At 40.8% G+C, this 23456-nt stretch overlaps 1 protein-coding gene across 4 annotated transcripts in view; it reads right to left on the bottom strand.

Moving 5' to 3' along the window:
- The window catches only part of LOC109913338 (bone morphogenetic protein 1), a 320653-nt gene that overhangs the window by 80613 nt on the left and 216584 nt on the right, over positions 1–23456 (bottom strand). For all 4 annotated transcript variants that reach the window (XM_048603079.1, XM_048603072.1, XM_048603065.1 and 1 more), the window contains 4 exons: positions 22258–22360; positions 19845–19961; positions 8320–8465; positions 4452–4647 (listed from right to left, as the gene is read on the bottom strand). In XM_048603079.1, coding sequence (XP_048459036.1) covers positions 4452–4647; positions 8320–8465; positions 19845–19961; positions 22258–22360 — 562 coding nt within the window. The remainder of the gene's footprint in view (positions 1–4451; positions 4648–8319; positions 8466–19844; positions 19962–22257; positions 22361–23456) is intronic.

Here is a 23456-nt window from a genome sequence, read left to right on the forward strand (position 1 = left end):
TGTAACATCTTGCTTGTATTAGAAAACAGAGATTACACTTTAGCTTGTCTTCATCATTCTGAATCACAAGGTTGCTAAGGCCAGTGACAACAATCCTATTGCTGCCTGACAAGTTCACTCTTAGCTGGTTTCTGTCAGGCAGCAAGCACAGCAGAGAACCAGCCTGTGATTACAGAAGCAGTTCCTCACCACTTCTTTCCATTCTATTTATGGGATGGCTTTTCTCTGATTGGTCACCCTTGTGAGTAAATTTACCCAAGCAATTTAGGGATTTCCGAGGGTAGGTTCTCCTGCAGGCCCCATGTATTTTGAGTGTAAGCTAGTATGGATGAGGAGTGGATGTGTATGGGGGTGTGATGGGGTGAGAGAGAGGAGGGCAGTTTTTTTTTTTTTTCTTTTGCTTTTTTTAAAGAAGTAACCTTGAACAAAATGCCAGTGCGTGGAGGGAGACCTTGTGTAGTGTTTCTCGAGTTGCTTGCTATCAATCCTAAAAGCCCTCCCCAAGAAATAAAAATATAAAGCTCTGGGCACTTTCTTTCATGCTGGGTTTGCAGAGCCAAAAATTGTTCTGACACCATCACAGAAGAGTTACAATGCAAAACGAGGTCATTCGCCCCTCTGTGTGGCTTGTCAAATAAACATCATAGCCTACTGCTAATCTCTTACTTTTTATCCATCCCCATGCACATTATTTTATTCAAGTCATCCAATGTCCTGTTGAACACCATGACCTCAGTGAAAATTCATGCCTCCTTAGAATCCCCAGTGTGGGGAACAGGTCATTCGGCCCAACAAGTCCACAACAACTCTCAAGAGCATTCCACCCAAACACATCCCTTTATCCTATCCCTGTAACCCTACATTTGCCATGGCTAAGGCACCTAACCTGCACATCCCTGAACACTATGGGCAATTTAGCATTGGCAATCCACCTAACCTGCATATCTTTGGACTGTGGGAGGAAACCGCAACACCTGGCAGAAACCCATGCAGACACGTGGAGAATGTGCAAACTCCACACAGACAGTCGCCTGAGGGTGGGATCGAACCCAGGTCCCTGGTGTTATGAGGCAGCAGTGCTAACCAGTAAGCCACTATGCTGCCTCAGTAAGTATATTGAGAGAGCACAAAACGTAATATAACACACAAGCGCTGGTGCTTTTTAGTAATTGTGGTATCGCACAGAGGTGGCATAGATTTACAGCAAGCTTTCCATTGCATCTCTTTGTGCTACATGTGGCCATTTGATACTGATACTAGGAACTTACAGAAATTACTTCTTCATCCACCAATTTCAAAAGCAAAATAAACTAAATCTCAATCCCAATAAGCTATGATAAACTATAGTAATAGAAACTGCAGACTGGTGCCAATTGGAGTTTTTACCTGAGGCTGAAGTTAAACAGTATATTGTCAGGAGGAATGAACGGAATTTCAGGCTCTGGTACTGACTGTGGATGATTAACTAAGGGGACTGGCAGGGGTAGTGGGTGGGGAGATAAGCAGCATAGTTTCCAGAAAACCAGATGTTTGGTTCCCTACAGGTGGAGTTTTTACTCTTCTTGTGAGGTAGATTTAAAATCAGTGGTCTTTGATTCTATTGAGGAGGTTCTGATCCCTGCTCTTGGTTTGATCCTGAAATCTGGTATCTCAGTTCCCAGGGTCAAGGGGAGGCACTCATCCTCAAACGGAAGTGTGCTCTAATGTCAGGGGGTCCAATGGCAAGGCACAAAATAAACTTGGGAGTTCAAGGGAATCACTTCTGTTCTTCCCGGACCACAAGCCGTTGCTGAAAGATACCATAGCAAAGATACCATATCACCTCCTTTGAGCTGCTGTGTTTCTGGAGGCCAGGTCAGGGTTACAAATGAAGGACAGATTAAATCTGAGGCAGGTAGCCTCATTTCAAGAATTAAATGGCCCAAACAGCCCCTCCCTAACGTTGATTAAACCTAGAAATAGTTGGGCTGAAGATAGTTGGGATTTTCAAAAATTTTATATCACAAGGCACTGATTTTTTTTTTGTGATTAAAATCATCCTGTTAGTCTGTTTCCTGTGTTATTTCTGGTCAGGAGTGAATTAGATCAGTTGTCCAGGTGGCTAGCGTGTTGCTCCGAATAATGCTAACAGCATAGGTTAAACTCCTGTTCTAACTAAAGTAGTCTTGGGATCTGCCTTCTCATCCTGCCTCTAGGAGTAGAAGGCAATAGCAAATGGGCACTGACAAAAATTTCTGCAAAGAAAACAGCTTCAAGTAAAGCATCAACAGACAAGGGCCCAAGGCTCAGGCAGAACATGAATTAATTAATTTTTGACCTAGGTACACTTTGTAGCAGTGATAAGAGAAAAATACCATATTCTTCAGCTCGAGTAACTCTGTATTTGTATCTCTTGCTATGATTACATTTCATTAAAAATTGTAAATACTTTTTGGGCAGGATTTTACCTGCTGGGAGATCTGTGATGTCTCCTCCAGAAAGGCCCAAGGGTATTCAATGCAACACAGATAGCCAAGTAGCCAGTAGTGAGCCCAAGGATCAAGGACTGCAAGGGCAGGCACCCTCATTACTGAGAGATGCTAGTCAATCAGAGGCTGGCAACGCCATGGGAAGCTATGTCTTTTGCTGGAACGACACTTATTAGAGGTCTAAGGTTAAGGAGTGACCGATGTCCCACATTACTAGAGTCATAGAGGTTTACAGCATGGAAACAAGCTCTTCAGCCCAACTTGTCCATGCTGCCCAGTTTTCACAATTAAACTGATCCCATTCGCCTGCGTTTGGTCCAAATCCCTCCACAACTATCCCATCTATGTCCAAATGTTTCTTAAAATGACAACATTGTACTTGCCTCCACCACTACCTTTGGCAGCCCATTCCAGAAACTCACCACTCTCTGAAAAAATTGCCCCTCTTGTCCCTTTTGTATCTCTCCCCTCTCATCTTAAACCAATGCTCTCTAATTTTGAACTCATCTACTATGGGGAAGAGCAGTTGGCTATCTGCCTTATCTATGCCTCTCATGATTGTATAAACCTCTATAAGATCACCCCCTCAGTCTCATATGCTCTAGGGAAAGAAGTCCCAGGCTATCCAGTGTCTCCTTATGACTCAAACCTGCCAATCAAGGTAGCATCCTAGTAAATCTTCTCTGAACTCTTTCTAGTTTAATAATATCCTTTCTATAGTAGGGCAACCAGAACTGCACACAGTACTTCAAATGCGGCCTTACCAACATCTTGTACAGCTGCAACGTGACATCCCAACTCTTATACTAAATGCTCTGACCGATGAAAGCAGGCATGCCTAAAGCACTCTTCACCACCCTATCTACCTGTGACTCCACTTTCAAGGAGCTATAAACCTGTACCCCTAGATCACTTTTTCTATAAACCTTTCCAGGGCCCTACCATTGACTGTGTAAGTCCTTCCCTGGTTTGACCTACCAAAATGCAGCACTTTGCACTTATCTAAATTTAACTCCATCTGCCATTCCTCAGCCCACTGGCCCAGTTGATCACGATTGCACTGTATTCCCAAATAACAATCTTTACTTGTCCACTATACCACCAATCTTGGTGTCTTCTGCAAACTTACTAACCATACTTCCTAAATTCTGATCCAAAACATTTATATAAATGATGAGTAACAGTGGACCTAGCACTGATCCTTATGACACCCCTGGGTACTGGCCTCCAGTTTGAAAAACGACCCTCTACCACCACCCTCTGTCTTCTACCTTCAAGCCAATTTTGTATAAAATTTGGTTAGTTCCCCCTGAATCCCATGGGACTTAACCTTACTCAAAAACTTACCTTGTCAAAGGCATTGCTAAAGTTCACATAGACAGTGTCTACCGCACTGCCCACATCTACTTTATTGGTCCCCCTTCAAAAAACTCAACTAAATTTGAGAGACAAATTTCCCATGCACAAAGCCATGCTGACTATTCCAAAGAGTCCTTGCCTCTCTAGACACCTGTAGATCCAGTCTCTCAGAATCTCCTCTAACAACTTAGCCATCACAGACGTTAGGCTCGTCGGTTTATAGTTCCCAGGCATTTCCCAGCAGCCTTTCTTAAATAATGACACACATTAGCCACCCTCTAACTGAAATACTAACCTTTTTAGCTATTGCCACAATGTCAGTTGTTTTATTCTTCCTGCATGTAAGCAAAATTTAGAAGTCACAGGACACCAAGTTATAGTCCAATAGATTTATTAAAATCACAAGCTTTCAAAGCGCTGCTCCTTTGTCACTTTACCTGATGAAGCAGCAGCACTCCGAAAGCTTGTGATTTTAAATGAACCTGTTGGACTTTAACCTGGTGTTGTTTGACTTCTGACTTTACCCATCCCAGTCCAACACCGGCATCTCCACATCATAAGAGAAAGTGCTACCCAGGCATATTAATTGGTTCTTACAATACTCTGGATTTGACATATTTGTACCTTTAAAAAAGTTTGCTGCAAATCCTGCTTTATTAACTGTTCCATCAGAAACAAATTTCATCCAGAGGGTATTGGAAGTAGATTTGATGTCTTCTGGTTTATCATAGCCACAGAAACGCCCAATTAAGGGACTGTTTTCATTATTGCCATTTCGGACTTCTAAATAATCATAGGCACAATTGTCATGTCTCTCAACCTAGGACAGAATAAGGAAAACATTTTACTCATTTTTGCACAGGAAAACCTCATTTTAAAGTCAATAAGTACATTTATTAACCAAATCTTGGAATTACAAGAGGACATTTAGCACATTAAGTCCATGCCATTTCCCTTGGAGAACAGTACAGTTCATCTCATTCCCTCATTGTTTTCCCACATCTGACTTTTTTTCTTCTGTATTTATCTAATTTCCTAAAATTGATGCTATTAGTAAATCTATTTCTACCATCCTATCAGGCAATCCTGAAGATTTTACTCACATTATCGTAGAATCCCTACAGTGTGGAAACAGGCCCTTCGGCCCAACTAGTCCACACCGACCTTCAGAACATCCCACCCAGACCCACCCCCCTATAATCTATCTAATCTACACATCCCTGAACACTACGGGCAATTTAAATGGCTGATCCTCCTAGCCTGCACATCTTTGGACTGTGGGAGGAAACCGGAGTACCCGGAGGAAACCCACGCAGACACAGGGAGAACATGCAAACTCCGCACAGACAGTCGTCCAAGGGTGGCATTAAACCCGGGTTCCTTGCACTGTGAGGCAGCAATGCTAACCACTGAGCCACCTTGAAGCCATCTCTACTTCTTTTTCCAATCACCTTAAATCTAGGTTATCTTGCTATTCATATTTCAGCATCTTAAAATACTTTCTCCTAATTTACTTAAAACTAATTCACTCATGATCCTAGTCTCCTGTCATTTCAGCTCCGAGAAGAACAAACCCAGCCTCTTCAGAATATCCACTTAACTATAATCCATATTCCTTCAACAATTTTAGTAAATCTCTCTGAAGTCTCTGGTCTTTCCTAACATATGGTATCCAGAACTGCCAGAGGTGGTGGAATGGGCAGATGGAAATGGGATTGGGTTGTAATTTACACACAAAGCAGCTGTGAATGTGGAAGTGCTGTTGTCTTCAATGGATCTAATTTTCATAAAGAGGGTGCCCAAAATAGGACACATTAGCTGTTTTCACGAGTAGTCTAAACTTGCTAGAATTGCTTGGAGAGGTAGGATATGCAGTTCAAAAGATACACAACTCTTTGAGTAGGATTTGGGGCACCTTTGGGAGACATTACCATAAGACCATAAGAAATAGAACCAAGGGTACACTGTCAACCACTACAGTCTTCTCTGCCATTCAATAGCATTATGGCTGATCTGACATTTCTCATGTCCACTTTCCTGTCTTTTCCCCATAATCCTTGACTCCCCTATTGATCAAGAATCTGTCTATCTCAACTTTAAATATAGACAAGAACTCTCTCTTCACAGCGGTCTGTGGCAAGGAGTTCCAAAGACTCTCAACTCTCTGATAGATGAAATTTATCCTCATCTCATTTTTAAATTGGCATGCCTTTATTCTGAGACAATGACTTCTGGTCCAAGGCTCTCCCAGCATTTACCCTGTCAAGTCCCTTAAATATCCCATATCTTTCAATGAGATCACCTCTCATTCTTCAAAACTCCAGGGACTAGAGTCCCAACCTGTTTACTCGTTGCTCATAAGATAATCACTCCATACCATGGATCATCCTAGTGAACCTTTTCTGAACTGCCTCCAATGATATATCTCTCCTTAGGTTAAAGTTATTAAAAGCAGATGTGAAAGTGTGTTGGAACCGTGAAGTTGTTAAAACATTTAAATCTCCTTGGAACAGTCAAGCTCTCAAGGCATTTAAAACTCCTAACATTTAAATAATTTTAAAATATGAATGCAGTTTAAAGTAAAATTAATACTTGCGATATCACTTTTTCTGTTCACATAAATTCAAGGGTTACCTTTGAAGAATTTGTGCTGCATGACTGGTTTCTCAACCAATCATAATTACAGTGGGATATCTATCATTTCACCATTTAATTGATATTTCTAAGAGGCTATAAAGTCTGTAATTTGGAATGATGAATATAAATATTTCTAATCATAAGTGCTTCAGTCTTTAAAGGGATTTAAATGTAAAGAATATTTTGTTTTTAATGAGTGTTCTTTCTTACAAAACAATTAAGGAATAGAAACTTGAAAGATTTTATTTTATTTATTTTCATCATGTTTCCTGATGTCTTCCCTAGGAGGAACAGGGGAAAGTTGACATGGAGGGTGTAAAATCATAGCTGTGTGGGTGCAACAGGTTGGCTACAAAATGGCCCTGGGTACAGTGGCATACATTGACATGGAGAGCATGAGGTGGCATTGAAATCATATTGAGGGGCAAGTGAAGGGTGATGGTTGGAGGATAATTTTGTTTTAACTCTTTTTCTTGTAAATTCTAGAATACGAAGACTGGTGGAAAAAATTCTGTTACCTTCTCAAAAACTCAATCAAGTTAGTAAAACCTATCTGCCCTTAATAAAAACGTGCTAGTCATATATTAGTCCATGCTTGGTCAAAACAGATTGTTCCTTTCTCTTAGATTCTTGTTCTTAAAAGCTTCTACATCAACAATGTTAAATTGACTGGTCTGCAATTCAAATGTTAATCCTTCTTCCCTTTTTTGAACATGGGTTCAACATTTGTGACATAAGAACAGAAGTAAATCAGTTAGCTTGTGATATTCCAGTCCCTCAGCATCACTGCTGCATCTGAAGAGGAGTGTGGCCAGACCTTCTGCCATTATTTTCCTCAGCAGCTTTGGATGTCAACTATCTAGATCAGATATCTTAACAATTTTAAGTACCATCATACTTTCTACTACCTCCACCTCATCTCATTTGTTTTTAAAATCACATCTACTTTCCCAGGAACATGCTCATTTTTACTATTGCTTTGGGCTTTTCTCTTCCTTGGTAAACACCAATGCAAAATCTTTGCTGTGTCTTTTGACTCCACCAGAAGGTCTCTGTTTTGGTCCCTCTTTAGCTCCAGTACTCCTCTGGCAACCTATTCACTATTGATTGGTTTATACACCACCTTTGGATTCCTTCTTATGTCCAGTGCCAATCTATTCTCAACCTTGTTGCCCCTTAGTTGGTTTTTTACCACTTTCTTTAAATATTAACCTAACTTCCCTTACATTATTAAGCTGACATTTGTCATACACACTGCTTTTCCATTTCATTCCATTCTCACAAACTTTCTTTTTTAAATCACCCAGGAAGCACTGGTTTTAATTACCCTTCCTTTCCCCTTATAAGAAAATACCCACATTGTACTTAAGACTATTCATTGCCTACTCCTGTTTGCTGGTCTTCAATTTCAATTTACTTGAGCCAGGTTCCTATTCCATTCCCTGAAATACTTCCATGTCCAATACAGTATTCTAGTTCATTCCTTGACTTTCTCATACATTTAAAAATCGGATGTAAAATGGAGTTCTTACATGGCTTACCTTTACTAACTCTGCTTCCAAATATAAAATGCAATTTTTGAGTTACAAAACACTGAATCATATGAACTACAGAAGTAAAAGATTAATTTTAAGTAAGACCAACTAGATTGGAATATATCTTACTTAATGAAATATTTCATTATCTGCCTATACAAACCAAGTACTCACTAATCTTAGCTAGAGATTATAGCTCAAAGTAATTAATTCTTCAGCTATTTGCACTTTACTTTGGTCAGCACAAGGTATATTTGCCACACATGGATGGGCCATCACTTGAACATCCCTCCTATTAAATTTTTATCATGCAAAGTTACCTCAAAGGCCTGGAAAACTAATCCTACGTTGTAGTGCTCAGACATTGTTATTTTCCACACACACTCCTTCATTGGTCTGTAGTCATCTGGATAGTTTGGAGATTGGATCTGTCCCGCTTCTTTACTGATCTCACCACCACAAATTGCTAATAATTAAAGAAAAATTATTTGTAAGCAGGGATATAATTAACAAGATGGCAAATTTTAGGATTCTACACACAATACTTCCAACATAGCAATTACGAGGTTATACGTGAAACCATGCTCCATCTGAAAACAAAAGGTGGGAAGTACATTGTATGATTGATTCTTAGGTTTCACAGTGCAGTTGCCCTCCGAGAATGCAGGATGTAAGAACAGAAGCATAACCTACCTCTGCTGTGTGCCTGTGGTTCTCTGTGTTATGCACCATAGCTCAATACGTTTTCACCAGTCGTCTGCCCAGTAAAAACTCAGAAGATCCCAGTGGTAATCCAATTCCTCTGTTATATTGATGGTACTTTGTACATTCCAAAATAATAATTTGTTTATTTTGTCAATTTCAAGGGACTCAGCACCAAAGGAGCAAAATAAGTAAAGTTCCTCTGCTAGTGGTCACCCTTCAATCTCTCAGCGGCTTTCTGCTTTCCTCTGGCTACCTCTTACCTTCAGTGGTTTGTAATTTATTCTGGTCTCCCAGTTACTTTCTCTAAAACTCCTGCATCCATCTTCAACTGATTTTGATTACCTTTTGACAACCTTTGTGCCTGGCAAATCATCTGGATCTGAACATCATTTATAATTTTTAAATCTGAAAATTATTATTGCCAAGCATCAGATAAGCCAATATTTTATTTTTTGTAAGGTACAATTATTGTGAAATTTACCTTGGTTCCTGGTGGAGGCCCAAAACTTCAATCTCCAGAAGGCCAAGTGTCCTGACATATGCAAAACAGAGCAGGGTGCGTGCTATCTGTCTGCTGTTCATTTTAAGCACTTAGAGCACCCAGCCAGCTGGTGTGTGTTGATCTGGCATGAAAACTGGGTGGCATGGGATCCAGAATGACCTGATGAGAGGGCAGCTCACAAAACCCAGGAGGATTCCAATGCTTTGATGTTCCAGTGTTCCAGGGTGCTACCAGGGTGATGAAAAACTATTCAAAGGTAATCAAAATCAGTTGAAGAGGGGTCCAGGAATTTTGGAGAAAATTTTTGTGGTGTCTCAATACGAAGTAAGTACGAAAGTTAACAAGTCGTGGTCCACATAGGCACCAACGACATAGGTAGGAAAAGGGATGGGGATGTAAGGCAGAAATTCAAGGAGCGAGAGTGGAAGCTTAGAGCTAGAACAAACAGAGTTGTTATCTCTGGTTTGTTACCCATGCCACGTGCTAGCGAGGCGAGGAATAGGGAGAGAGAGAAGTTGAACACGTGGCTACAGGGATGGTGCAGGAGGGAGGGATTCAGATACCTGGATAATTGGGGCTCATTCTGGGGTAGGTGGGACCTCTACAAACGGGATGGTCTACACCTGAACCAGAGGGGTACCAATATCCTGGGGGGGAAATTTGCTAATGCTCTTCGGGACGGTTTAAACTAATTCAGCAGGGGGATGGGAACCTGAATTGTAGCTCCAGTGTACAGGAGGTTGAGAGTAGTGAGGTCATAAATAAGGCTTCAAGGTCGCAGGAGTGTACCGGCAGGCAGGAAGGTGGTTTGAAGTGTGTCTACTTCAATGCCAGGAGCATCCGGAATAAGGTGGGTGAACTTGCAGCATGGGTTGGTACCTGGGACTTCGATGTTGTGGCCATTTTGGAGACATGGATAGAGCAGGGACAGGAATGGTTGTTGCAGGTTCCGGGGTTTGGATGTTTCAGTAAGATCAGGGAAGGTGGTAAAAGAGGGGGAGGTGTGGCATTGTTAGTTAAGGACAGTATTACAATGACAGAAAGGACGTTTGATGAGAACTCGTCTACTGAGGTAGTATGGGCTGAGGTTAGAACCAGGAAAGGAGAGGTCACCCTGTTGGGAGTTTTCTATAGGCCTCTGAAAAGTTCCAGAGATGTAGAGGAAAAGATTGCAAAGATGATTCTGGATAGGAGTGAAAGTAACAGGGTAGTTGTTATGGGGGACTTTAACTTTCCAAATATTGACTGGAAACGCTATAGTTCGAGTACTTTAGATGGGTCAGTTTTTGTCCAATGTGTGCAGGAGGGTTTCCTGACACAGTATGTAGATAGGCCAACAAGAGGCGAGGCCACATTGGATTTGGTACTGGGTAATGAACCAGGCCAGGTGTTAGATTTGGAGGTAGGTGAGCACTTTGGTGATAGTGACCACAATTCGGTTACGTTTACTTTAGCGATGGAAAGGGATAGGTATATACCGCAGGGCAAGAGTTATAGCTGGGAGAAAGGCAATTATGAGGTGATGAGGCAAGATTTAGGATGCATAGGATGGAGAAGGAAACTGCAGGGGCTGGGCACAACTGAAATGTGGAGCTTGTTCAAGGAACAGCTACTGCGTGTCATTAAGTAGTATGTACCTGTCAGGCAGGGAGGAAGTGGTCGAGCAAGGGAACCGTGGTTTACTAAAGAAGTTGAATCTCTTGTCAAGAGGAAGAAGGAGGCTGATGTAGAGATGAGGCGTGAAGGCTCAGTTAGGGCGCTTGAGAGTTACAAGTTAGCCAGGAAGGACCTAAAGAGAGAGCTAAGAAGAGCCAGGAGGGGACATGAGAAGTCTTCAGCAGGTAGGATCAAGGAAAACCCTAAAGCTTTCTATAGGTATGTCAGGAATAAAAGAATGACTAAAGTAAGATTAGGGCCGGTCAAGGACAGTAGTGGGAAGTTGTGCGTGGAGTCCGAAGAGATAGGAAAGGCGCTAAATGAATATTTTTCGTCAGTATTCACACAGGAAAAAGACAATGTTGTCAAGGAGAATACTGAGATACAGTCTATTAGACTAGACGAGATTGAGGTTCATAAGGAGGAGGTGTTAGCAATTCTGGAAGGTGTGAAAACAGATAAGTCCCCTGGGCCGGGTGGGATTTATCCTAGGATTCTCTGGGAAGCTAGAGAGGAGATTGCAGAGCCTTTGGCTTTGATCTTTATGTCGTCATTGTCTTCAGGAATAGTGCCAGAAGACTGGAGATGAGCAAATGTTGTCCCCTTGTTCAAGAAGGGGAGTAGAGACAACCCTGGTAATTATAGACCAGTGAGCCTTACTTCGGTTGTGGGTAAAGTGTTGGAAAGGATTATAAGAGATAGGATTTATAATCATCTAGAAAGGAATAATTTGATTAGGGATAGTCAACACGGTTTTGTGAAGGGTAGGTCGTGCCTCTCAAACCTTTATTGAGTTCTTTGAGAAGGTGACCAAACAGGTGGATGAGGGTAAAGCGGTTGATGTGGTGTATATGGATTTCAGTAAAGCGTTTGATAAGGTTCCCCATGGTAGGCTATTGCAGAAAATACGGAGGCATGGGATTGAGGGTGATTTAGCGGTTTGGATCAGAAATTGGCTAGCTGTAAGACGACAGAGGGTGGTGGTTGATGGGAAATGTTCATCCTGGAGTTCAGTTACTAGTGGTGTACCTCAAGGATCTGTTTTGGGGCCACTGCTGTTTGTCATTTTTATAAATGACCTGGATGAGGGCGTAGAAGGATGGGTTAGTAAATTTGCGGATGACACCAAAGTCGGTGGAGTTGTGGATAGTGCGGAAGGATGTTGCAGGTTACAGAGGGACATAGATAAGCTGCAGAGCTGGGCTGAGAGGTGGCAAATGGAGTTTAATGCGGAAAAGTGTGAGGTGATTCACTTTGGAAGGAGTAACAGGAATACAGAGCACTGGGCTAATGGTAAAATTCTTGGTAGTGTGGATGAGCAGAAAGATCTCGGTGTCCACGTGCATAGATCACTGAAAGTTGCCACCCGGGTTGGTAGCGTTGTTAAGAAGGCGTACGGTATGTTAGGTTTTATTGGTAGAGGGATTGAGTTTCAGAGCCATGAGGTCATGTTGCAGCTGTACAAAACTCTGGTGCGGCCGCACTTGGAGTATTGCGTACAGTTCTGGTCACCGCATTATAGGAAGGATATGGAAGCATTGGAAAGGGTGCAGAGGAGATTTACCAGGATGTTGCCTGGTATGGAGGGAAGGTCTTATGAGGAAAGTCGGAGGGTCTTGAGGCTGTTTTCGTTAGAGAGAAGAAGGTTAAGAGGTGACTTGATAGAGACATACAAGATGATCAGAGGATTAGATAGGGTGGACAGTGGGAGCCTTTTTCCTCGGATGGTGATGGCTAGCACGAGGGGGCATAGCTTTAAATTGAGGGGTGATAGATATAGGACAGATGTCAGAGGTAGGTTCTTTACTCAGAGAGTAGTAAGGGCGTGGAATGCCCTGCCTGCAAAAGTGGTAGACTTGCCAACTTTAAGGGCATTTAAATGGTCATTGGATAAACATATGGATGATAATGGAATAGTTTAGGTTAGATGGGCTTCAGATTGGTTTCACAGGTCGGCGCAACATCAAGGGCCGAAGGGCCTGTACTGCGCTGTAATGTTCTATGTTTTATGTTCTAAGTATCTGAGGAAAGAAGAACCCTCACCAAGAGACTGAAAGGCAATCACTGGCAGAGGAACCAAGGAAGAGGGTCTAGGCACTTTGTATGCAGGCTTCATGTAAGCAGGGCTGAGAGAGACCCTGGTGAAATTAGGAGCTACAGTTTAGCCAGCACTGACTAGAAGATAAGCTTCACCCACCAGTTGGTGACCAGGTATTCAGGCACACCAGGATACAGAAACATTGGAGAAAGTTAAGTGAAGTCTTTGAGAATGAAGAATGAAATTCCTCTGAAGGAAGATCTCAGTACTAACAAGACTTCTGTGATTCATAATAATTACTGACAGCTGGGTAGATTGCTAAGAAATCTATGTCATTTCTCTTGGTCTTATTTACCCTTTTTAACATGCAACATATTGTACTTGACCACAGTTTACTGATTCATTCATATCTGCCCAATGTTGGTTTTAGATATTAGAGTATAAGACAATATTGCCTCAATTTAAATTTACCTCACGTTAAGGTTAAAAGCATAAAACAAATCTTGTAAGCTATTTGACTTTTTGACATGGAATAGTGAAGTCTATGTTTAAGAGTTGAAACCTGTGGAATCTTGGAGCTTTATTCAAATTATAACAGCCTGGGATTCTTGAACATCATCTACTTTAGACAAAAAGTTACAGATCCCCAGTTGGACCATAATCAAACCTGGGGTCTCTTCCATGATTGTAACACATTAGCATGACAGGTAGAATGCTTTTCAAACAAATACTGAAGTACGAAAATGCTTTTAGCTTCCGGTCTGTCATTAAAATGACGAAGAATGCTACCAAAAAGTGCAATACATTATTATGTCTTCTTTTAATTTTCAATTGAAGCACAATTTATTGTGCACTGTATCATTGTGCGTATAAAGCACTTCAATTCCGTAAATTTACAAGTTTAAAACAGATTATAATGGAGTGAATTTCTATGGTATTTCTCTTGCTCATTTTCTGGCAGATGGGCTGCAGAAAGCTGAGAAAAACAACATAAATGGCTTTTACGGTATTTGTTTAAGGATTTCCATAGCACTTCAATGCAGACAGGTAGAACACCTGTGTAAATTTACCTCCCAATGTCTCTGCCGCCCATACTGAATCCTGCATCATGCCCTGTTCTCCTGCCTTCTCTATTCTTGTTGAATTGTATTGTTTCCAAGACAACAATAACTCAAAGTCAAGAATGGCATCCTTGTTTTTGAACTGCTCCAAACTGCAAAAAACTCCTCCAGTCAACAACTCTCACAGAGCTGCTTGCTCCTCCAGCTCGAGCCTCTTGTGAACCACCCCTCCACCTCGAAGCAACATGCTTAATATTTAGGCTTCAGCTGATCAATGGAAGTAACATCACTCTACACAAGTGCCAGGCAATGACCATCTCCAACAAGACAGAATTTAACCATAAACCTTTGACGTTCAATGACATCATCAAGCTGAATGCCCCAATATCAACTTAATTGGCCTAGCACTGACCAGATACAGCAATCCCCAGGTTGCAAATGGGTTCCGTTCTGGAGTAAATTCGCAAGTTGACTTGTACACAAATCAAAATACAATACAGGCCAACATTAAATAGCCATTTGTAAATACAAGGAAACATTTGCACGTCAGATCTTTAAAATTAATATCAATACATGGGATTACTATTATAGGTCAGATGTTCTGAACTAGATTGAGTTTATAATAACCGCTTACAAGAGCAGATCAGAGGCTGGGAATTTTGCACAAAGTAACTCCTCCCCCAACTCCCTAAAGCCTGTGCATATCTATAAAGCACAAGTCAGGAGTATGATGGCATACTCCCATTTGCCTGGATGAGTGTAGAACCAACAACACTCAAGAGGTTCAACACTATCAAGGACAAAAATAGCCTACTTGATTGACATCCCATTCACTACCCTAAACATTTACTCCTTACACGCTCAATGAATAGTGGCAGAAGTACGCAGCATCTATAAGATGAACCACAGCAACTTACAAAGGCTCCTTAGACAGCACCTTCCAAACCCATGACTTTTGCCACTTAAAAAGGTGTATGAAAACATGACCACTTTTATTTGTTCATGGGAAGGCCACTGGAACTTCATGAGAAATGTTGGCTAGGCCAACATTTACTGCCCACCTTAACTGTCCACAGATAAGGGCCAACCACATTGCTGTGGTTCCGCAGTGACATGTAGGTCAAACAAGGGAATGGTGACAAATTTTCTCAGTGAAGTTGGTGGGTTTTGACAAAAATCAGCAGCAATTATATGATTGTTAGACCAGATTTATTCATATTAAATTCAAATTTCACCAGCCACCATGGCAGTTTTCTAAACTATGTCCCAAGAACATTTTCTGATGAAGAGTCTAGGCCTGAAACGTCAGCCTTTCTGCTCCTATGATGCTGCTTGGCCTGCTGTGTTCATCCAGGTCTGCACCTTGTTGTCCCAAGAACATTAACCTGGGTTCTGGATTATTAGTCAAGTGGCATCCCCACAACATCAATGCCTCCACTGCACATTCCAACCCAAGCAACAGAAAATCCTGACTCAGAACCAAGATCACTGCTTCTTCACTGTTGGATCAAAGCTTTGAGATTCTCTTCTCAAGAGTACTATGGATGTACCTACATTCCATGGACTGTGGTAGCTCAAGAGAGGTGCTCACCACCACCTTCTCTAGGGTGATTAGGGATGGGTAATAACGCTCAACTAGCCAGTGATACTCACATCCTATAATTGGTTAGAAGTAGCTCCTCCCCAAACCATCTGCCTCCTCTATCCCACATTATTAAAGGCAAAGCCAACTTTGCCTAGTCCTCTGAATCAGAATGTTCCCCAAAATCTTTTACCCTCCAGCTTGCTACAATCCTTCAAGATTCTGCTTAACTCATCACTTTGACCAGGCATATGGTCACCTATTCTGTAACAAAAACAAAAATTGCTGGAGAAACTCAGCAGAACTGGCAGCATCTGTGGGAAGAAAGCAGAGTTAACATTTCAAGTCCAGTATTCTTCATCAGAACTGCTAGTAGCTAGGAGAAAGTGGCATTTATCCTGAAATTGAAGTGGGAGGTAGAGGTGAACGGATAGATGGAGATGGAGCCCAGAGAGATATGAAAGGGTAAACAAGGAGATTATGGATAGCAGACCAGAATAGAAGAGAAGCTGAATAAGTGACTAATGATGGAGAACAAGAAGAAAGGTTAGAATGTAAATCCCGTCCAAGGGAGCAGCAAAACTTCTTCAAGGTGAGCATATCTGGAAGAGGTGTGGTAGTGATATTATCATTGGACTGTTAAACCAGAGACCTAGATAAAGTTCTGGAGTCCAGAGTTTGAATTTTGCCATGGTAGATGATAGAATTTGAATTCAATAAAAGTTTGGAATTGGGAGTTTAATGACAACCATGAATCCATTGTCGACTAGTGGAAAAACCCATCTGGTTCGCTAATGTCATTTAAAGAAAGAAATCTCACCTGGCCATCTCACCTGGTCTGGCCTACATGCGACTCCAGACCCACAGCAATATGGTGGACTCTTAACTGCCCTCTGGGCAATTATGGATGGGCAATTAATGCTGGCCTGGTCAGTGACACCCTCATCCCATGAACGAATAAAAAAAATTAGGGGTTCAGCAAAGGTAGCAATTGTCATCTATTTACTGAGTAATCTCCTGTCAGTCAAAAAAGTTCTATTTAGAATTCATCACAAGCATTGAGTTTCAGGTTTGTTTTTAGAGTAAGAGTGTCTAATGATTAATTTTCAATTCCTTGGAGATAGTGACTGTTATCAGCAATCACCCACTCTTTCCCAATCTCATCATTAACAGCAGATTTCCTCATGATGAGCAATTGACAGCTGTTTGTTATTACTTGCTGCTATGGTTGCGTGGTGTTGCTAAGGAGCCATTTCCAGTTGCTTGATGCCCTGGAAACTCATTCCAGCATAAGAGCTTTTATAACGATTTACTAATTGGATCAGAAAGCCATCCCCAACTCTAAGTAACTCACAATGTGTGGTATTGAGACAGCAGTTGGGTTTAACTGGAAGTCAAAGCCAAGAATTAATCTGGCCACACTGACATCAGTTATGTTACCAAGAAGTTCTCAACTCAACAGTGAATTACTGACAATGAAAGCAACAGAGAGGAACTGAATCAAAATATTGGTGGCACATACTGCAAATGGCTTCCAAACTACAGGCTTTTGTTGCTGTGTCACAGGACTTTTGCATTGAAATTTACGTATTTCTATATCAACTTGTTCAGTTATGTAATGACAACACCTTTAGAACAGGTGGGACTTGAAACCGAGTCTTCTTGCTTGGAAATACTGACACATTATATTGCATCACAACAGCCCCTATCATTTGAATTTTATTACAACAGACCCACTTGGAACTTGGGCCATTGCCAGCAGTGAGTTGGAAATCTGGTGGTCAGATTAGAAGAAGACAGAAATATACAAATAGAATCTTTGGCTTTTGAACTGCGGCAATGATTTATGTTGGGGTTGGAACAGAAGTTTATCCTGAGAATACTTGCTAGAGCAAATAGAAGCTCTCATTTAAATTTGAATTGTATCTGAATTGCATCTTCAACAGCTGATGGTTTGTTCATTCATCATCCATGTCACTTCTGTTGTACTTTTTACCTGCATCAGTCGTAGGGTCCTGCTAGAGGTTACTATTGGTCCTTTGGAACTATCTGTTCACACTGTATGGAGGAGTAATATCTTTAAGTAATGTGACTGGTGCATTATTAAAGAATGATGGTAGCTACCTGGATCATTTTGCACAGACATGCAAAATAACCCTTTTGTAGTCACATTCAACTACATACGGAGATTTTGTTACTTTTTCCAAAATATTAACGTAGGCTTACTGCGGGCACCATGATTGTCACATGTGTACAGTCAACGGTTCTTTAATTGAATGAATCCATCCACAACAATCTGAATGTATTGCTGCATGCGAGTCTCTCTCAGTGTCAACTGGGTATAATTTGCGGACCTGGAAAACACAGAATTGGCCACTTGAGTGATACACTGTGGGCAGCAAGTTGTGAGATCCAGAAGATTCACTGGCAGATCCCTGGAATGAAGAAACTAAATTCGGGACATTTTTAACCTTGACTGCCAGTAACTCATCTGGCCGTCTTGAAAGGATGTCCTTTTCCAGGAGGCTGCAGATGCCAGCAAAACTGCAGATGCAATGAGACACTTAGTCTCTTGAGTCATTGTTTCTCCACATTGAGCAAACTGAACCCCTGCCTACATATCCTGATCTGGTGTTATTGCTTTCTTCAAGCTGGAGCTCTGTGCTCAGCCCTACTAATCTGGAGAACAGTACATGGTTGTAGAGAAACCAGCTAATGTTTGGTGTTATTGCTGCTCCTGGAGTTTTTGGTATGTTCCTATATGTTGATGTTGTGGTTTCTCAACCTGTTCATCATCAAAAGTCTATTCCAGAACAGCATATCACTTCCTGATTAGGGTGTGGTGAAGTAGTAGTGTCCCTACTGCGAGACCAGAAGGCCTGAGTTCAAGTCCTACGTCTTCCAGAGGCATGTCATAACATCTCAACAGGTTGGTGAGAATATATCTATTACTCGCACATTACGATGAAGGCTGATAGCGGGAAGTAGAGCCCAAAGTTAATGGAAATCAGATTCCTGAGATTAGATTCCCAGACAACGACAATGAACCTTTTTTTTAACAAAGGCAGCCAGTTATTATGCAGTTTCACTGTTCAAAGATTTTCCAATCAATTTTATTTATCAATTACTCCAAGTTATACTTTTGTCTTGTTCACCACCGGCAAATTCCATATAGCAGAAACCCGTACAGTGGCAATTGTAGCCAACAAGCTAACTTATTACCAAATTTGTTCGAATATTTAAATATTGACCCTACAGGCTCATAGGGGTTTCCAGCACACTTCAAAATGCTTCTTTGCAAAAGCTAGAAATGTGCAAGATCAATGTGGAGTTTCTGACCTACATTTTTGGCCAAAACTCTTTGCTTATAACTGAACAGCCAACCGTGCGAACTCTTCTCATCTCTCCCCAACCCCTGACCAATGTCCCTATCACCTCATCTGTTAGAATCAAAGGGCAGAATTAGATCTGAAATAATGAAAGAAATCTTAAATGCAGCAAATTTCTTGCTGTGCTTCTCTTGCAATAAGAATATTTCCTATTCCCATTGACACCAGGAGCCCAAGGTAGCAATAAAAGCACCCCATCCACGTTCAGAGAAGAGGTTTATAGCACATGATAATCTGAAATGGTAACTGTCTGTCTCTTAAAGAGCTGCACATGTCACACGAGCAGCCAATCAAAACATCATCAAAACACAAGTAGTTGGGAACTACAGTGAGGATTTAAGCAACAACCGAATAAGCACAAATGCATTGGTGGAGGTGCCATTGGTCTGTTCAGGAGGGTATAAAAGATTCCAATGACACGATTTGAAAAAGAACAGGGTGTTCTTCTAGCATTCTGAGCAACATTAACTCATTAGCCAGAAACAGATTGACAGATCAGTTAATAATTTAGAATTGGTCGGAACTTGCTTTAAAATTGTTGCTGCATTTGTCAACATAACAGCAGTCATGTTATTTCAATAGTGATTCACTGATTGTGAAGGTTTTTGGAACATCCCAGGGTACAACTGTCCCAAGTTCAACTATAGCACTTCAATGTTTCTTCATCCAGAGCCTTATCATGTGCTCAGGCCACTCCAAAACCTTTGTGAACATGGTTATTTTTCAAGTACAATCACTGTTGCTGATTTGTAAACAGCAAGATTCTCCCCACAGCAAATAACTGACTGACTAAGTGAGAAGTGAAACTCCTGAAAGCATATATAAAGCAAGTCTTAAGAATAAATAATCATTTTTAGACTAATGGCTTAGTATTTAAGTGAATAATCACTAGGAATATATTTGAAAGTCTACCTTCATATACTGCTGCAAAACCTTTTCCTACCCAGTTACTGCTACTACGGAATTCTATCCACATTCTGCTGTCGCTGGAAGTCAGAACTTCAGGTAGTTTATCACCGCAATACCTGCCTGGATTTAGAAATATTAAGATAAAACAATTCAATACATTATTAAACAAAATTAAAATGACATTTATAAAACAATTGAATCAAAAAATAATACAAACACAAGGGTGTGCAAAGTTTATCATTTAAATGTAGGCCATGTTACTGTTTGTTTCCGTGCTTCATTTTGTTCTTCTTGTCAACGTTACTCTTGCTGGTGATCCCTCCCCAGAGACCTGACTAAATTTGTTATTTTTTTTTTACACTTTTCTTTCTGGAGGAAATTGTAAAAACAATAATTGGGATTCATTTAAACATTTTTGGGTGTTTTTCTTGTCCAGTTCTGTTTGTTTTTTGAATATATTTTACATCATGCTGGTAGCATTAACAGGGTAACTAACATCTATAGACATCCTTGCTGAGATTTCAAAGGTTTTCAACAATGTCCCATCTTCTACATTAATTAACTTTTTGACGATGGTCTCGGTGATATCCTGTGCTGCTCCAGCTTAAAAACACTGACATTTACAGGAAGCACAACTTATAAGGAGAGCATTAGTGGAGATAATACAATGAAAGAAAAACTTGTTTCAGCAGTTAAAAATAGATAACCATAAAAACCTACAATTATTATAGGTCATAATATCAATGTAAAAGAAAGTAATTGAATAAAAACATCAAGAAACATGCAACAAATGATCATAATTGGAAAAAAAACAGGTTGAGTTTATACCCATAAAAATACATTTAGTGAACATGTAAAATAGTGTCCTAAAGAATCAAGTTTCAAACATTTCTTTACTCCCATGAAATGATCTTGAATATCTTTAATGATGTGATTACATGCAGAGTCATAATAAATGAGAAGGGCATTACCCAGAATGACTTAATTGCACGAGTGACTTTTTATTTGTATTCAACTGGTGGGTATAAATTAAGGATTCACTTGTGATCATAAATTTAGGTACAGGTTCTGTATCTCAACGGTACTGCCCCTACCTCTGGGCAAGAAAGACCGGGTTAAAGTCTCACTTTCCCCACAGGTGTGTCATAGACATGTCCACGCAGGATGATTAAAAGGACTATCAAAAGTCCCTGAGAGGCAAGAGCAATTAGGGAATGGCAACGTATGATGGCCACTTGCATAATTAGTAATTTTAATTGTCCAATTTTAATCAATCCCATGCACTATTACCATCCAGTGAAGGGGGGTGGGGAAAATTGCAAGGAGGGCAGGACTCTTGGAGTGAATTTTCATGCCTGGGTAAGGAGTGCAGAGTCAGCGCATTTCCTGGCTCCACAATCGTTGCTGACCCATGCCTCACTCACCCTATACCCTCTCATAACCTCCATGCCAACCTATGCCACTCCACACTTGGCCCCTTACAGCCCCCATTCTATCTTAGAGCTAATATGTGGTGATGTTTTCCTGCCAGCTCAACCCTTTTCTCTCACACTTACCATACTAACTCACCCAAGTATTTCCATAAGCAGACCTCAGGTCACATGCTGAGATGAAATAAAGGGCAGGACCTTAAAAATTATAGCAGTTTCACAGTCCTTCTTGACATTTTCAACAATTCCTTTTGACAGTTCCAAAGGACTTATGCCATTTTTATGCCTACTTTCAACAATCTCAAAGGATACTTGACTTCTTCCAAAAGGTGTCTAACCTCATGCAAAGGTTTTCTGGGGCCATATACAAAGACCATATCCCTACCTCTCCAAAAGGATATTGATTATCTGAACAAATCCACATTTTCCTATCCAGTCTTATCTCTGCATGTCATATTTCACCCAACTAGGTCATCAGAATCACATGGCTGAGGTAATTGCTCCTTTGTATGGCCAACTGTCTCCATCAAACACAAATACATGAAATGCCACCCATCCCAATAATAGGTGCTGTGTTTGGTGGCAGAACTTTTGACTTTGAGACTCATCTACCATTCTCATAATGATGAGGCAGCTTTCGGTCATTGCAAAAATCCTTAATCTCCTCTGAACCACCCTGCAAAGCCGCAAGGTTTATAGGTAATTGCAATAAGCATGTCCTTTCCAGAACATCGGATGATAGACAGCAAATGCCAGCATTACCAAAACTCTAGGAATGCATAGGGAGTGGAAATTCTTTTTAAGAACAATTTTGCAATCTTCTTTTTTTCTGGGTGGGGAGGGATAGAGGGGCTGGGGGTGGGGGGAAGAGTAGTAGGAGAAGGAAAAGTGACATCTTATCATTTTTACGGGGGAATAAAAGGTTGTTGTTAAAACCTCAAATTCAGTGGCACAGCTAAATGTCCTAACTGGACAAAATTCAATACCAAGAAGTGGTGCCTTTCTCCAATAGCCATCTCGTACTTCTATGTAGTCATACCAGCACAGGCGACTCTTGAAGAGATCCATGGTGGTAAAATTCAAGACAATCTGTAACAGACGTGAACAGAATCATTATAATCTCCCTTCCAAATCTGTAAACTGGAGAAATTAAACTTTATGTTGGATATTTTCTCATTTTCTCACCATAATAGAGTGGAAATAAACCATCCTCAATCCTGAGGGGCTGCCCAAGAAGAAGACGAGATTATCTAAACCTCATGTCTGCACATATACTTTTAAAGTTTTACTTCCATGAAATTAGGTGCTCATTTATAAATGGATAGAGATCAGTGTCAACAGTGAAGAGAAAATCTAGGATCTTTTAAATTGGACGTTTCAGTAATCTGATGCAATATGGATAATATGAACAGCATTCCCAGAAATTCTAATTAGCTGAAAGATTGACATGTTATTCACAGAACTGTTATGGTGCAGGAAACAGCCATTTGGTGCATAGTGTCTCTTTGGTACCAGTTCTCCAAATGAGCATTCCCCCGAGTGGTTCTGTCCCGTAACCTGTACATAGATAGTTACTTAAAAAGTAACAAATTATTTTTAAAGGTCATGGATGAAGTTGCCTCCCCCACACTATCAGGCAGCGCATTCCGCAGCCTAACCACTCACTGCATGAAAAAACTATTCCTCACATCTCTCTGATGAATTACTTTAAACTTTTGTCCTCCCCTTCTCAACCTTTTCACAAGTGAGAACATTTTCTCCCTGTTTACTCTATCCAGAACTCTCATGATTGTGAACATTTCAATAAGATCTCCTCTCAGATCTTAGCCTTCTTTTCTACAAGGACAACTCTCACAGCTTATCCAGTCTGTCTTCATAACTGAAATTACTCACACCTGAATCTATTCCCATAAATCTCTTTTGTATTCTTTCCAATACCTTCACATCTTTCCTAAAGTGTAGTGCCCAGAAATGGTTGCAACACTCCAACTGAGAACAAACTAGTGACTTACACAAGTTTAACTTTGCTCTTACACTCAACATCCCTATAAATGAACCTAAGAAACCTAGGCTTTATTAACTGCTCCATCAACCTGTCCTGCCACCTTTAATGACATGCACAAATACACCCAGATCCCAAGATAACAAGGTGTAGAGCTGGATGAACACAGCAGGCCAAGCAGCA

Source organism: Rhincodon typus, chromosome 1 (assembly GCF_021869965.1).
Source record: "Rhincodon typus isolate 14 chromosome 1, sRhiTyp1.1, whole genome shotgun sequence".
NCBI classification, from domain to species: Eukaryota; Metazoa; Chordata; class Chondrichthyes; order Orectolobiformes; family Rhincodontidae; genus Rhincodon; species Rhincodon typus.